General features: G+C 41.1%; 1 protein-coding gene across 2 annotated transcripts; it reads right to left on the reverse strand.

Moving 5' to 3' along the window:
- Nucleotides 1–52: 52 nt before the first annotated feature.
- On the reverse strand, nt 53–11355 carry tmem154 (transmembrane protein 154). Of its 2 annotated transcripts, XM_057331104.1 has the most exons (8): nt 11194–11354; nt 10434–10484; nt 10033–10080; nt 9846–9887; nt 9363–9563; nt 8844–8895; nt 4692–4765; nt 66–2394 (listed from the first exon to the last, which is right to left on the reverse strand). In XM_057331104.1, exons 1-8 carry the CDS (start codon nt 11246–11248, stop codon nt 2351–2353), a joined length of 567 nt encoding a protein of 188 aa, XP_057187087.1. In that variant the 5' UTR covers nt 11249–11354; the 3' UTR covers nt 66–2350. The 2 variants fall into 2 exon arrangements, with proteins under 2 accessions (XP_057187088.1, XP_057187087.1); XM_057331105.1 differs by lacking the exon at nt 9846–9887 and having other exon boundaries at nt 53–2394; nt 11194–11355.
- Between the last annotated feature and the right edge of the window lie 5292 nt (nt 11356–16647).

The raw sequence follows: 16647 nt of genomic DNA on the forward strand, positions 1-16647 counted from the left end.
TTCAGTGTCGCTTAAATATGGTGTGGCTACATTGTCCTGCATAAGAACGGTAAATGGACACAGAAAGTAGAAGGTATAATTTATGTGGACATTTTGAAGTACAATGAAATGCCACCGTAAGTGCTAATTATTTTACTTATTATATTTTTTTGTATAGATTTTATAATTATAAAGATATGCATCTTGACGGTTTATTGTGCAGAGCTAGGCTGTTCAAATGTTGTGTATATTGCGTTTGGATGTTTGTTTTTGTTACGTTAAAAATAATAATTGTATAGAAATAATTCATAGAAAGTAATTAACATGCTACTTTTATGAACTCATGTGCCTCGGATGCCGTTTTTCAAAAGAGATGAAATCAAAGTAGCCTATATTTTGCATAGCTCAACAGTAAAATCTACAATGCAGGCTGATTGATATAAAATAGACTGTAAAAAGCTGATAAAAGCCACGTTTATATTTTATAATCTACAAGCACATCAAATAGCCTATACGTCATGCACTTTTTGAGATAGGCTAATAACTGTCAAAATCTTTCATATTTACTCTTTGAAACCCGAGAACTATCAACTCTTTCAAGAACCCAAATGTATCTGCACACATTCTTCTGATCAACAAAGTTTTAAAGCCAAACAGACCAGACAAGACTTGAAAGGAAAAACTATCTAACGAGTTCCATCTGGTTTTGTTTTCCACCGCTGTTACACTGTACTCTGTCTAGTTTGCTGCATCACGTGATAACAGCAGTCTTTCCCTGAAGTTGTGCTTTGTTCCAAACCCCACTCAACGGTAAACGTTGTTCTTTTTTATTCCCATCATATTCCAGACTCTCTCAATTAGAAAATACACAACACTCAATATATATAAAGCCGAATGTTTACTTTTATTGAATTAACAGTCGGTAAGACTTCCCTTATAAAGTCCATGGTAGCCTATTTATTTATAGAATATATGAAACAGTTTTTTTTTGGTTGCTCTGAGCTCGTACATTTTGCATAAGTCAAAACATTACAGACTATTCCAATCAGTAATCATACCTTTGCATGAGGCTATAAAGTATAAAAGCAGTCAAGAGATACAGCTGTAGATTTGTCATAAGTCTGATAGTGGTGCTTTATAGAGTGAGCCTGTGCTGGAATATGTGGCACTCTCTGGGTCAATTATTTATGAGACACTTGAAGCGCCTCTTAACTCAGCAGCTAGGGGACTGAGCCACATTCATTTATTCACATACTGGTGGACACACACCATGTGTACTTCACTCATCACCCTTTTTTCCGATGGCAAAAATAGGCCAAAGGGAAGATTGCAAGATAATTGAGGGACAGAGAGGTAGAGAGACTGTCATAGAAGCAGCATAACTGATTCTGTGGTTTAAAAGTCAGAACATAGGCAACCATTCATGGTTTGATGACACATCTAAACCAAAGTAACACTTTATCACTCTGCAGTTTTTATCTTTGAAATATGTTACCAAATAATTGTTAAATGATGTATGTTTATAGAATCAGAAAGCAATTGTAGATGTAAGAAATTGGTGTTTTTTATTTAAAACATATTTAGAAAACACAGAATTATCATAAAAATGCTTTAGAGGGATGTAATTTGCCATTGTTGAAGTTAAACGACTAACTTACCGAATATACTATACTATATAATATACCGAACTCATATTCGGTATATCTAATTTAGGTTCAGTATTTTTAATAAAACACCCCAGTAATTTCCTCTTAGAATGACAACATACATTTGGTCACATTAATACATATGCACTCAATACAAACACAATTTCAGCTGTTCCTCTTTTATTATAAAATAACAAAGGGGATTTTTCATTTTGGTGGCTTTTCCTATGAGTTCCTGTTATTCATTTAAATTGCAATATACTAATAAACATGACCATGAAAAGCATGTCAAGAAAAGAAAAATGCTGAAAAAAAAGTTTAAAAATAAATAAAAAAGTTTTAAAAAGTGTTTTTATATTTACATTGAATAATGAAATGCTGATTGACAGAATTAAACTACACCATATAAATATTTTCAGAATGTTGTGGCATAAAGAAACATCATGGTTTGTCATTGTGTTGCACTCAAAACAAAAATTCAAGTTTACATAGAACCATATCAGCATCCAAGAGCTTTTTCAGTGCAACTGACTGGAACAACAGGTTCTCATCTGATAATTGTCTCTTTTTTTTGTCCAAAGGGTAACATGCTTTACATCTCACAATGTTTTTACATTTTATATTAGCATTACAAAATTTGAAAGCCAGTTTCACCGAACTGCAAATACATTTACCATATACACCTCAGTAAGTACACTGTGCAACAACTGATATGAGGGGCCACATCATGAGGGTGCTGCAAGAACAGCGTGAGCTCCACAGCTATTGCCTGTGAAACAAATAAGAAGTAAATGAAATTAATTTTAACAGGACGAACAACACTCATTCATAATGTGGAAGGTGGAAAGCGTGCATACACGTTTGTGCATCTATGTATTATATGTAATTTTTTACAATGCCGCTATTTCTTTAAAGACACCAAACTGCAGTCAATTTCAATTGATGTACAGTATAGTACACCCACAAAAATCAATGTTCCTACTCTTGTGCTGAGATATATCTGTGACCTGTTTATATAAGCATTTCTTATTTTTGGCATCACCTAGCTATTGTCTAGCCTGGTCCCCCACAGTGTTTGATACCAAAAGAATCCTGGGAAAAAACAGTGTGCCTGACGTAAGTGTGCATTCCTGGCTTGTGGACTTTGACCCTCTGGTGTTCCCAGGAGGAGAGAGAGAGCGAGAGAGAGAGAGAGCATGTAAAGGATAAAAAATAGAGGGCCTCCTCATCTCCAGTCTGTTCAGAGCCACACTTCCATGCATGCCTGCTGTAATGACTTCCAGATGTTCCTGCTGGCAGCATGTACCCATAGGTCAGAAGTCACCCCTCACAGCTATTCTGTTCTATGTACACAGCCTCATGAAAATAATGATATAGACTTCATAACAGAATGTGTGTCATTGACTGTTTGTGTTCTTTGCATGTCTATTATGGGGGGTCAACGGGCAACTCTGTTGTTTATTATGTTATTATAAGGCAGTCCAGCCAGTCATTCATTTAGATGCATGGTGTGCGCAGCGCAGGAACTCTGTGTCGTACAGTATCTTTACTTGCATACCTCTGAAAACTAAAATAGGAGGTAACTAAACTTTATAAGTTCACAGTTCCAGAAAATGACATTTTACACATTACACCAGAGTAAGTTTGACACAGATGTACACACACGTTCATACCTTGTCTAATAGCGTTTCTTGTTCCACATAAAAATCACATTTTACTATATCCAGTTCAGCTGACGCCCATGATTTTTCACATGTCTAACACCCCTTAACCCCCAAGAGAAATTTTTGTGCTCTGGAGAAAAGATATATGACGTGTAAATGTATGAAAAAAATCAAGGACACAATGTACAACATCTGTCACTTTTTTTCCCTGAAATGAAAATAATTGCAAGATTGGACAATGACTTCTTTGTTACTAACCACTACAGCTGTCCAACTATTTACAGTACTATGAATATGCTTTAGTTTTGTTGTGTAAAGTACATATACCAAGTTTGGACACCTGAATGACGGAGAAATTTAAGTGTACACACTGAGAAGCTTTTTATTAAATTTGGCTCGTGTCCACGGCCATGTGTCTGCAACAGTGATTAGAATACACAAAGATCCTCTTTGTATATGTAATTGAACAAAATGTTTCCATATTTTTTATTTTTAAGTCATAAATCTGACGTTATTTTATTTAATTCCCACACTTGGACATCTCTCCGTGCAAACATGACATAACTGCGAAGTTGCAGAGTATTTGTATGGAGAAAGTTTAGCGACGCAAAGCATAAAGAAACTTAAAGCAATTAAACGCCAATGGTTTTTAATGCAACAGCTCCCTCTGCTGGTAACAGCTCGAATTTCACAAACGTATTTTACGACTGAAAATTACGTTTTCAGTTTTTTACATTAAATTATTGTAATAATGGTGCAGGGGCGTCGCTAGACATCTTTTACTGGGGCACGTGCGCCGGTATAAATCTGCTGTGCCTCAGCATAAATCTCAAGTTTAAGTTTTAACAATTTACTTTATTTGTCAGTGTAATCATTTACATTGATAATAGCGGCAAAATGGATCTATATGCAACGTAGTAACATAATTCACTCTTGTAAAAGCGACGCAGTCACGCACCTTAACCGGTACGAATACACAAACTATTTTCAATTAGTGTAAACAGAACCTACTGCTATTTAAACTTAGTGTAAATAGCATCTGTCGCTATTTTCACTTAGTGTAAATTGCATCTATTGCTATTTACACTTAGTGCAAATAGCCGCTGTCAAAAAGTAATGGGGGCCTGTGTCCCAGTAGAGCTTTAAGTCTAGCGAAGCCCCTGTAATGGTGTATTCGAGAACTGTAAGAGTATAAGAGGCTGTAAAAGCAAAAAACTAAAATATGTAAAAAATGTCTGGACATCTGGATAAATCCTTTGCCATGTCAATAAAAGCATGCAGATGTAATTTATAAACCAGTTTAGCATGTACTTTTTTTTTAATGATCACTTTTTAATTCTGTTCAGCACCTGTAGTCTCTCAGAATCAGAAGATTGGGCCTTGTGGTTATCTATTATATTACCTTTCGACATCCAGTTTTCTAGGTCTTCCATTTCCAGCTCCATCACTGATGGAATATCATCCTCAAACATGGGCCTGGGGACAGGCAAATGACACCATTCATTTATTTTCATGTATAAGTTTATATTATAATGATGATATTATTTATTTATACTTATCATAAATATGATAATTATAAGTACATTATATCATATGTATTTGTCATATTTATTATCATATAGCCATCATTATCAATAGCCATGTCATTAATAATATACAATATTAAATATATTTAAACGGTGGAAGAACAGTAAAGAATTAATGGCATATTTTTTCCATGACTTATTCCTTGAATAAAGCAAGAAGCCATGGTTAACAGTGATGCGGGCAACACAAATGAAAAACATAAAGTGTCTCAGAATATCTACAGTATGGTGATACTTATGTAATGTGGTTGTAATGTATGTTTTTGGGAATTTTACAACAGCTATGAACATGGCACAACCAATCAGAATCATAGACCGGACCTAGCCGTTTTATTTTAAACTGGGTACTTTTGCTCAATGAGGTGCCAAAGAAATAAGCCATACAACTGTATTTAAAAGAGCACGACTTTGCAGGCATTCATTATCAGGAGGAAGTTGTGGTCCATTTTTATCATTCAAACGGAACTAATTTTGAGTGACATCTTTGCACATTTTAAATATATGCAAGCAGTTAACTCAAAGCATAATACTCATTCAATAAAAATTGCTATTAGTTATTACTTTGTTGAACTGTCAGTAGCATACTGTCATGGTTCTGCCTCACCTAGTCTTGGATTTCCTGGTCCTGAGGCAGAGCCATGACAAAGTCTTTGGTTATGTGTGGAGAGAAACATATTATTGTCCTTTTGACAATAATATGCGTTCTCTCCAGTGTCTTGTCATTGGCCCTGCCCCTCTCGTTTCATGTATTGCTTTCCTTCCGTGTCTAATGTTTCCCACCTGCCCTCGCTCGTTATCCTTCATTTGTCTTACCTATAAATGCCCTCATGTTTCTTTGTCTTGTGCTCGTGTATTGTACAAGTGTTCCTGTCCCTAGCCGTGCCCGTGTTCTGTGAGTGTTGTGTTCTACCCTTGTCGTGTGTTGAGTTAAGACGTTTGGTCGTGTCCTTTAGTTTAGTTTTTATTGTTCTTGTTTTCGTTTTGCCCCTCGTGGGAAGTCTTTTGTTTTGTATTCAGCTCTCAGTTCTGTTTTCCCCATCAAGGGTATTTTGTTTGTGTTTTTGTTATTAAAGTCTTGTTTCATTAACCCCATTCACTGCCTGCCTGCATTTGGGTTCTTCTCTCCCGCGAGATCGTGACAGAATACACGAGCCAAATCGAACCCAGCAGGCGGCTCCCAAGGACGGAAAGGCGTCGTCCCACCGATCCGGCCTAGCCCACTTGCTGCTGGGGTTCTGTCAGGGGAGTTATGGGGACCGGGAGTTCGCCAGAGCATTCTCGGCGGTAGCAGAGGCGACCGGGTTCAGTGAGGCGGAGTTGAAGACGATCCTCAACTGCTGCCTCACCCGGCGCCTCACACCGTCGGAGAAGAGGCTGCTGGCTCCTCTCGGGTTCGCGGATATGGTCAGGTACGTGGCCAACCGGGATGATCCCGGGAGTGGGGTTCCATTTGGAACTTCCGCTCCACGGTCGAGCGTCCCGGGGGGACTCGTCCTGGCTGCCGCTGCCCGGGGGGACTCAGTACCCTCTGGCTGGAGCTCCACGGTTCCCGGTTCTCCTGGCGGCGACCGTGGTGAGTGGGGGAGGAAGGACTCGGGGACGACGTCTGGGGGTCCCCTTGACGCAGAACTACCTCTGGTCCCCACGGGTCTGCAAAGGATGGCTGCAGACCCGGCGGTGTGGAAAAGGAGGGAGGAGCGTCACGGGGGAACGTACCGTCCAATGCAGCCGGCTACCACTCCGGTGCAGCCGGCGTCCAGTCTGGTGCAACCGGAGGTCCAGCTGGCGTCCCAGCCGGTGGTCGAGCCGGCGTCCAGCCCGGGATCCAGCCAGCGTCCAGTCCGGCGATCCAGCCCGATGCAGCCGGGAGCCAGTCCGGCGTCCAGCCCGGCCTTCCAGCGGGTGCTGCAGCCGGCCTTCCAGCCGGTGCAGCAGCCGGCCTTCCAGCTGGCGCCCAGCCTTGTCCCGCCGACGTTCCAGTCGGTGCCCAGCCTTGTCCCGCAGACGTTCCAGTCGGCGGTCCCTCCAGGGACTAAGACTGTTCCCCCCAGGACTTCCCCCGTCAACCCCCCCGGGGCTGCGCGCTTTCGAGCGCCACCTCGGACTAAGACTATTCCCCCTTCTCCCTACCACCATGAGCCCTTGTTTGGACCCTCCCCCCCTCCCATGTTTGTTATTTTTATTATCCCACCCCAATCCTGTTGTGATTTTGTCATGTCTGCCCCTGATTTTGTTTTCTCTCTATTGTCTTGTCTTGTCTGTCACCCAGTCCACCTTGTCTCGTCTGTCTACCCCTTGGTGAGCACCTGGAGGTGCTCATTAAAGGGGGGGCTTCTGTCATGGCTCTGTCTCTATTAGTCATGTTTTTCTTGGTCCTGTGGCAGAGCCATGGCAAAGCCTTTGGTTATGTGTGGAGAGAAACATATCATTGTCCTTTTGACAATAATATGTGTTCTCTCCAGTGTCTCGTCATTGGCCCCGCCCCTCTCGTTTCATGTATTGCTTCCCTGCCGTGTCTAATGTTTCCCACCTGCCCCTCATTATCTTCCTCGTTGTCCTCCCTTTAAATAGTCCTCATGTTTCATTGTCCTGTGTTCGGTCATTGTGTGTGCTATGTGCCTTGTGCTGTACCCAGTAGTCTTGTTATTCGTCCAGCGTCAACCATCTTTGCCCGTTCTTGTTCCCGTCTGTTGCTTCCTGTTGTGCTGTCCCGTCGGTCTCAGTAAGTGTTCAGTTTAGTTAACCGTGTCAAGTGTTGTTTATTTAGTTTAGTGTTCCTGTTTAGTCTGTGTTATTATATTCCCCGTGTCATTGTGTTTTACCCCCTCGTGGGTCTTTGTTTTGTATTTTTGTCATTAAAAGTCTTTTTGTTAACCCCGTCATTGCCGCTGCCTGCGCTTGGGTTCTTCTACCCTCCGTGATCCGTGACACATACAATATAAATATAACATTTTTAAATTTCTTTATCTGCCTGCTACAAAAATATGTTTTATTCTTTTTTAAATGACCAAAAGAAATAAAGAGCATAATGTCGCGTTTGAAATATAACGTTTTATATGCATTCTGATTCAGTTTTGAGATATTGAGCTTCAAAGTTTTAGCATTCTGTGACGAGGGAGGCGTGACGAGAGCCGTAGGAGGAGGAAGCGATGCCGGGACGCGATTGATAATGAGTGTCAGCTGGGCGTCACACCGGCCTCGTATCTCTCACGGAGGAGATCGGAAGCATAAAAGGACGAACGGCAGGAGAATACGGTGAGAGAGGACCGGGCCCGGACATTTAAGTTTTGTTTATGTTCGTGTGGCCGGCAGTCGTCCGTGAGGGGCTGCCGGCCTGTTTTGCTGCTGGCTATTGTTTATTTATTTTTGATTAAAGTGTTTGATTGTTCGCCTGTTCCCGCCTCCTTCCTTCCATTTTATTAAGCTTTATTACACATTCCATTTGACTTTGTAGATAAAACCTTTTTGTTTTCTAAAACATCCCTAAATGTACACAATGTTACATCAAGTAACTAAGTTGACTAAGTTCACAGAACTGGAATATGTGAATAACTAATTTTGACAAAAACGTCAGATGGAACCTTATAATTCTAATTTTAAATAGCCTAATTCTAAAAATTCTAAGGTGGCGATATGTTCTTAAATGAATAACCTATTTAAATAACCTATAAAGACTATTTCATAAGTTTGTGTTTAAGGTTTTAAGTTTAAGCAGTTTGGTGGTTTTACAGTCTCACAACTCACAGTGTCGGTTTATGCCACTTGCACTTACACACAAACACTCTAGTCATCCATTTGGAGAAAATACATAAAATGAAATAACCATCATCATTGATCTACCAAACATGGTATATTACATATAGATTGTAGTAACAGTAAATACATAAAATGAAAAAACCACCATCATTAATCTACCAAACATGGTATATTACATATAGATTGTAGTAACAGTAAAAGCTTGTACATACATTGGCACCTTCTCATGGTCTTCATTATCCAAATAATGATCTTCTTTTTCGTCTTCAGAAAAAGAAAGATGTTAGACTTATTACAGTCATTACCTGTATCACACTATGTTATACAGCGGGTAAATTATTTCAGCATAATATATTTCTGTATATGATGGAACTAACTTTAAATTAAACTAAGTAACTAATTTTAGATTATCAAACAATTATAGACACAGGAAGTACACCAAATTCTTGTGAAGTGGGGGAAAATTACATCATTCTACAATGTAAGGAGGATTAAAAACTACATTTGAATCCACATTGAAATGTGCTAGTTGAGCGTGCAAATCTGTTTCAGCCCAACAAGTTGTCAACTGGAAAGGACACACATCTTGTATTTGGTTTTATTCACCCTGGAGAATTCCCAGGACGTGTAAATATTTTTGTGATCCAGAAAAAATGTAAACTCCCTCTCTCTGACTGATTTAACATCTATAAAGATTTTAAAGCACATTTATTTAAGACTGAATGACATACCCACAACTTTTGTCCTCCTTCTGCAGTAGATCACGACTCCACACACAATGACAGGGATGATGATGAGTGTGAGAACCAGAGATATGATGATGACTGTGTACAGATCACCTGTATCTGTTTCTGTCTCATCAGTTGGATTTATTTCCGCATCATCATCTAATTTACGGCTTGCTGAAGAGTCTCGATCTGCATTATCTGCACCTAACCAGAGACATTTTATCCTCATAACTTTTACAGTGACATGTACATTGCTTAACAAAGTTTACACAAAAACGACAATCCTGTCATGTTTTACCCACCCAATGTGCTGTTTGCATTTCTTCTTGTGTTCCACAAAAGACAGAAAATACAATGGAAAGACATTGGGTTGGGGTTATGCTGATAGGATGTTCAATTTAAGGTGAACTATCTCTTTACAACAGTGCTGGTGTGGTAAATTGAGTTTAGATTGGCATGTTGCATGTGAAAAAATGTAGTTTGTACCTTGAGTTGTGTAATCTCCAGAGCCTGCATTCTCATGATTCTCTTTAAAGAATAATTGAGTGATGAATATACTGTATAATGTAACAAGTGTCTGTACAGTCAAGTTTTTTCTGAGGTCAAAACACAGTGTGTATTACGATAACCGGCTTATGACATAGACTACACAGTACATTTTGGTCAGACTTACCCGGGTCTTCTGCATTGGTTTCCGTTATAGAAGTTGTTACTTCCAAAGCTGTTGAACGCAAGAGCACATCAGATTAAGGTGGTCATCATTTACCCACCCTTTTGTCATTTCAAACCTGTATCTTTTGCACAACACAAAAAAAGATATTTTGAAGAATGTTGGTAACTGAACAACAAATGTTACCCACTGACTTGCATTGGTTTTGTGTCTTTGCAATAGAAGTGAATATGTACTGCTGTTGTACCAACATTCTTCAAAATATCTTCTTTAGTGTTCTGCGGAAGAAAGAAAGCCATATGGGTATGAAATGACAAAAGGGATCCCTTTAAGCAACTGACTGTTTTGCTCGTCATATATATTACAATAAAAATGAAGAAATATTGTTTAAAGGAGATACTCACAGTCTTCTGATGCGTTCTCTGTCTCTTCCTTCCCTTCATCTTCACATTGAACTGTAAAGGCAAGCAATTTGTAAAATGACTTTAGTCAAAATTACTACATTTAAAAATATTGTACTGCTCATTTATAAGCTTGAGTTGGATTTGTACACTTAGAAATAGTTCAGGTCCGTTGTAATTCCACAGAGACATGTTATTTGAGCTACAACCACACACTGGACCACCGGAAACTCCAGTGGCTTTTCCTTTTTTAGTGAAATTTCCTATTTTATATTAACTCTAATATCATAATTTAACTAAGACATAGTCCTGGCTTAAGCTAAGTCTTGTCTGTGAAACCGGCCACCAGAACCTGAACATTACTCTCATAAACCAAGAGGAAGATGTATGTTGGATGTTTTCATTCTTCATTCAACAAAGGCAAGCTATTTGATGTTTTGCATAAAACCAAAAGAAACGAACACAGCGAAAGAGCAAATTATAATTTATCAGAGCACTCTGTATCAAAGACTTAAGCATTAATCTTTGTGGTAAGGAATTAATTTGAATGCTCTTGAGTGTGTTCATACGCTGGATAATTTTCGAAAGCTGCACATCAAGTCTACATGACTTTACAAGTGTTGTGTTGCCTAGAGGCCAATTACAGTGTTCATTTTTCTAAAATGTTTTGTAAAAAATAGGCCTACAAGCAAGAAAGAAAGAAAGAAAGACAGCTAGGACAGCTTCCACATACAGAAAAAAAACTACTACAGTGAGCACCTACCAGGTCCAGTCCAGCTAGCTGTCACTGCCAAAAACAGGAGCAGTATAAGAGTCATTTCTCAGAGTTGTCGATGGAAGCAGTGGCCACACTGAGAGCAGACACAGACATGGAGTCATTGCATAGTGACTGGTGGCTAACACGCCTTTATGACATCCTACTTCCTCTTTCAGACCTGATTCACCTACCTACGAAAAAACACCACCCTCTCTTTCTCTCCCTCGGATGTGATGCAATCAAAAGTGAGCTTGTTACCACAGGCCAAGCTGTTCTTCAGTCACCTCTGAAAACACATTCCTGCATATATGGTATGTGACCTAATCAAAAACCAGAGGAAATACAGAAGAAAAATGTGGAGGGTAAAAAAGAGCTGAGTAAACAAAGTCGGCTTTAAACGCAAACACTCTAAACACGCTAAAGTAGGAAGAGATTATAAACACTTTGAGTGTTCAGTGCCGTATATGTCACTGTCGAGATGCCTTTGTACTCACTAGCATTTAAAAAAGGAATACAGGTAGAAATACAGATAACATGAAGAACAGGTAGATTATAAAACTCATACACCTTATAAACAAAACAAAACATCAACTTTTTTAAACAATGGGTTCATTCTGAAGAAATATACCATTGGATTAATGCTAAGTTAATTAAGTAAATTTCTGATAAATTTCTACTGGTATTATGACAAAGGCCTACTCATTTACTCATTCCTTATAACTCTAATTTTACGACTTAAAGGGATAGTTAAAAAATATCACTTATTCATCACTTATAGAGATGTCTTTCAAAACCTGTATATGACTATTTATTCTGTGGAACACAACAGGAGATATTTTCTTAAAGCAACACTTTGTAGTTTTTAGACCCTAAAATAATGTCTCTAAAATTATTTCAGAGGTAGAACAAATCTTAACTTGACGAATGCTACTCCCGCTGCTACCTGAGCAGCCTCATAGCGGCTACAAGCATACTCTGTAAGTTCTGTGTTCGGGTCAGTACACACAGCCCCGCCCATTCCCTGCCTGCGGAAGAGTGCGACATGGTTTGCAAACGACGTTTCTGCATTGGCTGGTTTCATCAACTTAGTAAACAAATTCACGTGTAATGCGCTGCCCACATGTACAGTGACATTATTTACGACACTGGTAACAGACAATTGTGCTTATCAACCACATGGGGGAGCCGTGAGCAAAAGTTCTACAGGGTGCTTCTCAATATACCTCCTCGTTTCCTCGCTCCTCCGTCCTCCATCCTATGACCCGGAAACCGATCGAGCTCAGCCATCTTTAAGGACGTCTCAATTCTCTAATTGCACTGGGAGGAGGCGAGGAGAGAGGAGGCTTTCTGAGGAGTCATGAGCAAGGATACACATGTGTTTCCTTTGCGGAAGTGTTTTATCCACTAAACCTGACGTGCGTGTTATTGTCCTCCCCCTGCACATCGTCACATCTTTAGATCATATTCAAACATGCATAAATGTGATAATTACGCTTTTTTGTAAATGTATACCTATTTCAGACAGTATAGTAAATATTCATAAAGTTAATATATTAATATAGTTAATATTTATGTATAAAATATATTTGATAAACCTTATATAAATTTCTGACCACTTTTAAGCATGTTTTTAACTTATTTTATTGTAGTGGGGATTATGAAATCTGCCTAAAGTATGTATTTAAGTTTATTTTTTATATTTTCAAAGTGCAATGTGTACAGTCATCATTAATTGACGACGCTCTGAAGTGACGCTAAAGGGAGCGAGGATATGCCATTTCATTTCTTTTAATTCCTCTGTCTCGCTACTTTTCCTTGTCCCCTTCCCTCGCATCCTGAGGGGGTGGAGCTAAGATGCAAGGAAAGGAAACGAGGATGCACAAATAAGAATTGAGAAGCACCCATAGTGTGGCTTTAATGGTTTGGTGTCTAAGCAATAGAAATGAATGATGGCCAATGTTGCTCAGAAAAAAGCTCTTACAGGCTTGACATGAAGGTTTAGTGAATGGGGAAAGAATTGTCATGTTTGGGTGAACTATCACTTTAAAGCTTTCCATATCAATATCAGTGTTGATGTGTTAATGTGCATTAATGTGTTGTCCTTAACTGAACACATATCTGTGTTATTTCTGGGACAACACATTCTGTGCTACTTTTAACATTTTTTTAAAATTAACATTATGTGTTAAATAGGATAATACAAACAATGTGTTACAATGAACACATCCATTTTAAAAGGCTATGTTTTCTTATGCTCAGTCTCTGTCAAAAGTCCCTCCTTCATTGATTTGATTGGCTGGAATTCAAGCATGGTTCTGTGAACAGTACACCTGTCCTTCTAAAGCTGGGTTCACATTGTATGATTTAGGGCTGTCCCAGACAAAAGATGACTATCGTGAAACAATCGTACCGATTTCTGTGGTCGTATGTCCTGTGTCATATAATGAGAGAGAATCAAAGACGTCCGTTGTTGTGATGCTCTTGCGATCAAAGATAGCCTGCAATTATTTTCTGGCAGTGTCAGAAATTTAGCATGACAGACCTACGGCTACTGAGTAGCTAATGAAAATACGTTTTATGATTAAACTGCGTGTGTCTGTAAACACTGCTGGCATGTTGTCTTTACTTACACAATGAGATCATGACCACACGTGACTTATAACATTTTCTTAGTAGTCTACAATATACAATATCAAGTGTCAATATCAAGTAAAATAATAATATCAGTTTTCTGTACAGTATGTTGTGAGGAATACCCATAAGCCTTTGCTTCTAAATATTTACATAGCACATCAAAGAGATCCCAGCAAACACAAAAACGTTGTAAAAACGTTTTCTTTTCACATTGTGAAAAGTGTCATGGCTCTGCTTCATTTAGTCATGTTTTTCTTGGTCCTGTAGCAGAGCCATGACAAAGCCTTTGGTTATGTGTGGAGAGAAACATATTATTGTCCTTTTGACAATAATATACGTTCTCTCCAGTGTCTCGTCATTGACCCCGCCCCTCTCGTTTCCTTGTTATCTTTCCCTGAGTGTTTTATTACCCACACCTGCCCTGTGTTAATTATCCCTCGTTTGTCTTTCCTATTTAATACCCTCATGTTTCATTTTCCTGTGTTCGGTCATTGTGTATGGTGTGCGTTCAACGTTCGTTGTGGATTACGGTCCTTTTACCTGTGCTTCTGTGTTCTGATGTTTCCTGTTTTTGACTGTTCCTGTTGCCATTCATCTTTTATAGTAAGTGTTAGTTTAGTCTCCGTCTAGTGTTTATTAGTCTAGTGTTCAGTGAGTCTTCGTGTGGTGATTTATCTTTATTAATTTCTCGTCCCAGTTTTGTACCCCATCGCGGGTCTTTTGTTTTGCCCTGTTTTGTGTAATTAAAGTCTTGTCTGTTAAGCCCTCGTCTCCCTTGCCTGCCTGCATCTGGGTTCTTCCCTAGTGTTTTCTTGACAGAATGACCGAACCCAAACGAACCCAGCAGGCGGCTCCCAAGGACGGCATGGCGTCGTCTCCCCGATCCGGCCTAGCCCACTTGCTACTGGGGTTCCGTCAGGGGGGGCCAGTTTTGGGGACCAGGAGTTCGCCAGAGCATTCTCAGCGGTGGCTGAGGCGACCGGGTTCAATGACGCGGAGTTGAAGACGATCTTCAACTGCTGCCTCACCCGGCGCCTCACACCGCCGGAGAAGAGGCTGCTGGCTCCTCTCGGGTTCGCGGATATGGTCAGGTACGTGGCCAACCGGGATGATCCCGGGAGTGGGATTCCATTTGGAACTTCCGCTCCACGGTCGAGCGTCCCGGGGGGTCTCGTCCTGGCTGCCGCTGCCCGGGGGGACTCAGTACCCTCTGGCTGGAGCTCCATGGTTCTCGGTTCCCCTGGCGGAAACCGTGGCGAGTGGGGAGGGAAGGACTCGGGGACGACGTCTGGGGGTTCCCCCAACGCTGAACTACCTCCGGTCCCCACGGGTCCGCCAAAGATGGCTGCAGACCCGGTGGTGCAGAAAAGGAGGAAGGAGAGTCACGGGGGAACGTGCGGTCCAATGCAGCCGGCTACCACTCCGGTGCAGCCGGCGTCCAGTCCGGTGCAACCGGAGATCTGTCCGGCGTCCCAGCCGGCGGTCGAGCCGGCGTCCAGTCCGGTGTCCAATTCGATGTCCAGTCCAGTGTCCAAGTCGATGTCCAGTCCGGTGTCCAAGTCGATGTCCAGCCCGGTGTCCAAGTCGATGTCCAGCCTTGTGTCCAGTCTGGTGCAGCCGGAATCCAGTCTGGTGCAGCCAGAATCCAGTCTGGTGCAGCCAGAATCCAGTCCGGTGCAGCCGGCGTTCAGTCCGGTGCAGCCGGAACCCAGTCCGGTGGTCCAGCCGGCGTCCAATCCGGTGCAGCCGACATCCAGTACGGCGCAGCCGGCGTCCGGTCCGGTGCGGCCGGCGTCCGGTCTGGTGGTCCAGCCGGCGTCCAGTATGGTGCAGCCGATGTCCAGTCCGGTGTCCAGTCTTGTGTCCAGCCCGATGTCCAGTCCTGTGTCCAGTCCGGTGCAGCCGGTATCCAGTCCGGTGCTGCCGGAAACCAGTCCGGTGCAGCTGGTGTCCAGTCCGGTGGTCCAGCCGGCGTCCAGTCCGGTGATCCAGCCGGCGTCCCAGCCTGTACAGCAGCCGGTCTTCCAGCCGGCGTCAAGCCCTGTCCAGCCGGCCTTCCAGCCGGTCCCCAGTCCGGCAGCCAAGCTGGCCCCGGGGAGACCCCCAGGGTCAAAGACTGTCCCCCCCAGGACTCCTCCTAAGTCCCCCAGGACTCCGCGCCCTCGAGCGCAGCCGGGGACTAAGACTTTTCCCCCCAATCTTTTTGGTTTTCCCCCCATGAACCCTTGTTTGGCCCCACCCCCCCTCCCTTGTTTGTTATTTTTATTATCCCACCCCAACCCTGTGGTGTTATACATGTTATACACCTCTTTCATACATGTGGTGTTAATTTGTAAAGATTATTTTATAGACAAAGCATGTAGCCTAAGTGTCATAAACCTTTGTTAATCACAGATCTAATTTTTTGCAATCTTTCAAATGTCTATGGAAAAAATCCATTGGCTTTCGGTCGAGGGAAGAAGTGCGGCACTAACTAAAAAAAACCCATCATCCCTGTGACTCTTTTTTTGCACACATAATTATTTTTATTAGGTTATTTGTGTGAAATGGTAAAAGCACATTTTCTTTCTGTTAATATTTATGTTTTGTCTGATTTAAAGAATAACACAAGTTTGGTTCATATTCCAACTAATTGTATAAACTGTATAAAGTTGGTGGTTTGAAGAAAATAAAATAATGTTTTGATTGTTGTATTTTATGCTATTGCATAAATTGTTAGCCTGTCTGTTCATCGACAGTTTAAATGAGAGAAAATCCATGACCATTTCTCACACATTTTCTTTTTGTTTCTCTTTAGATCATCTGTCTAGCAATGTACTGGTGCCA

Source organism: Triplophysa rosa, linkage group LG4, assembly GCF_024868665.1.
Source record: "Triplophysa rosa linkage group LG4, Trosa_1v2, whole genome shotgun sequence".
Taxonomy (NCBI): Eukaryota; Metazoa; Chordata; class Actinopteri; order Cypriniformes; family Nemacheilidae; genus Triplophysa; species Triplophysa rosa.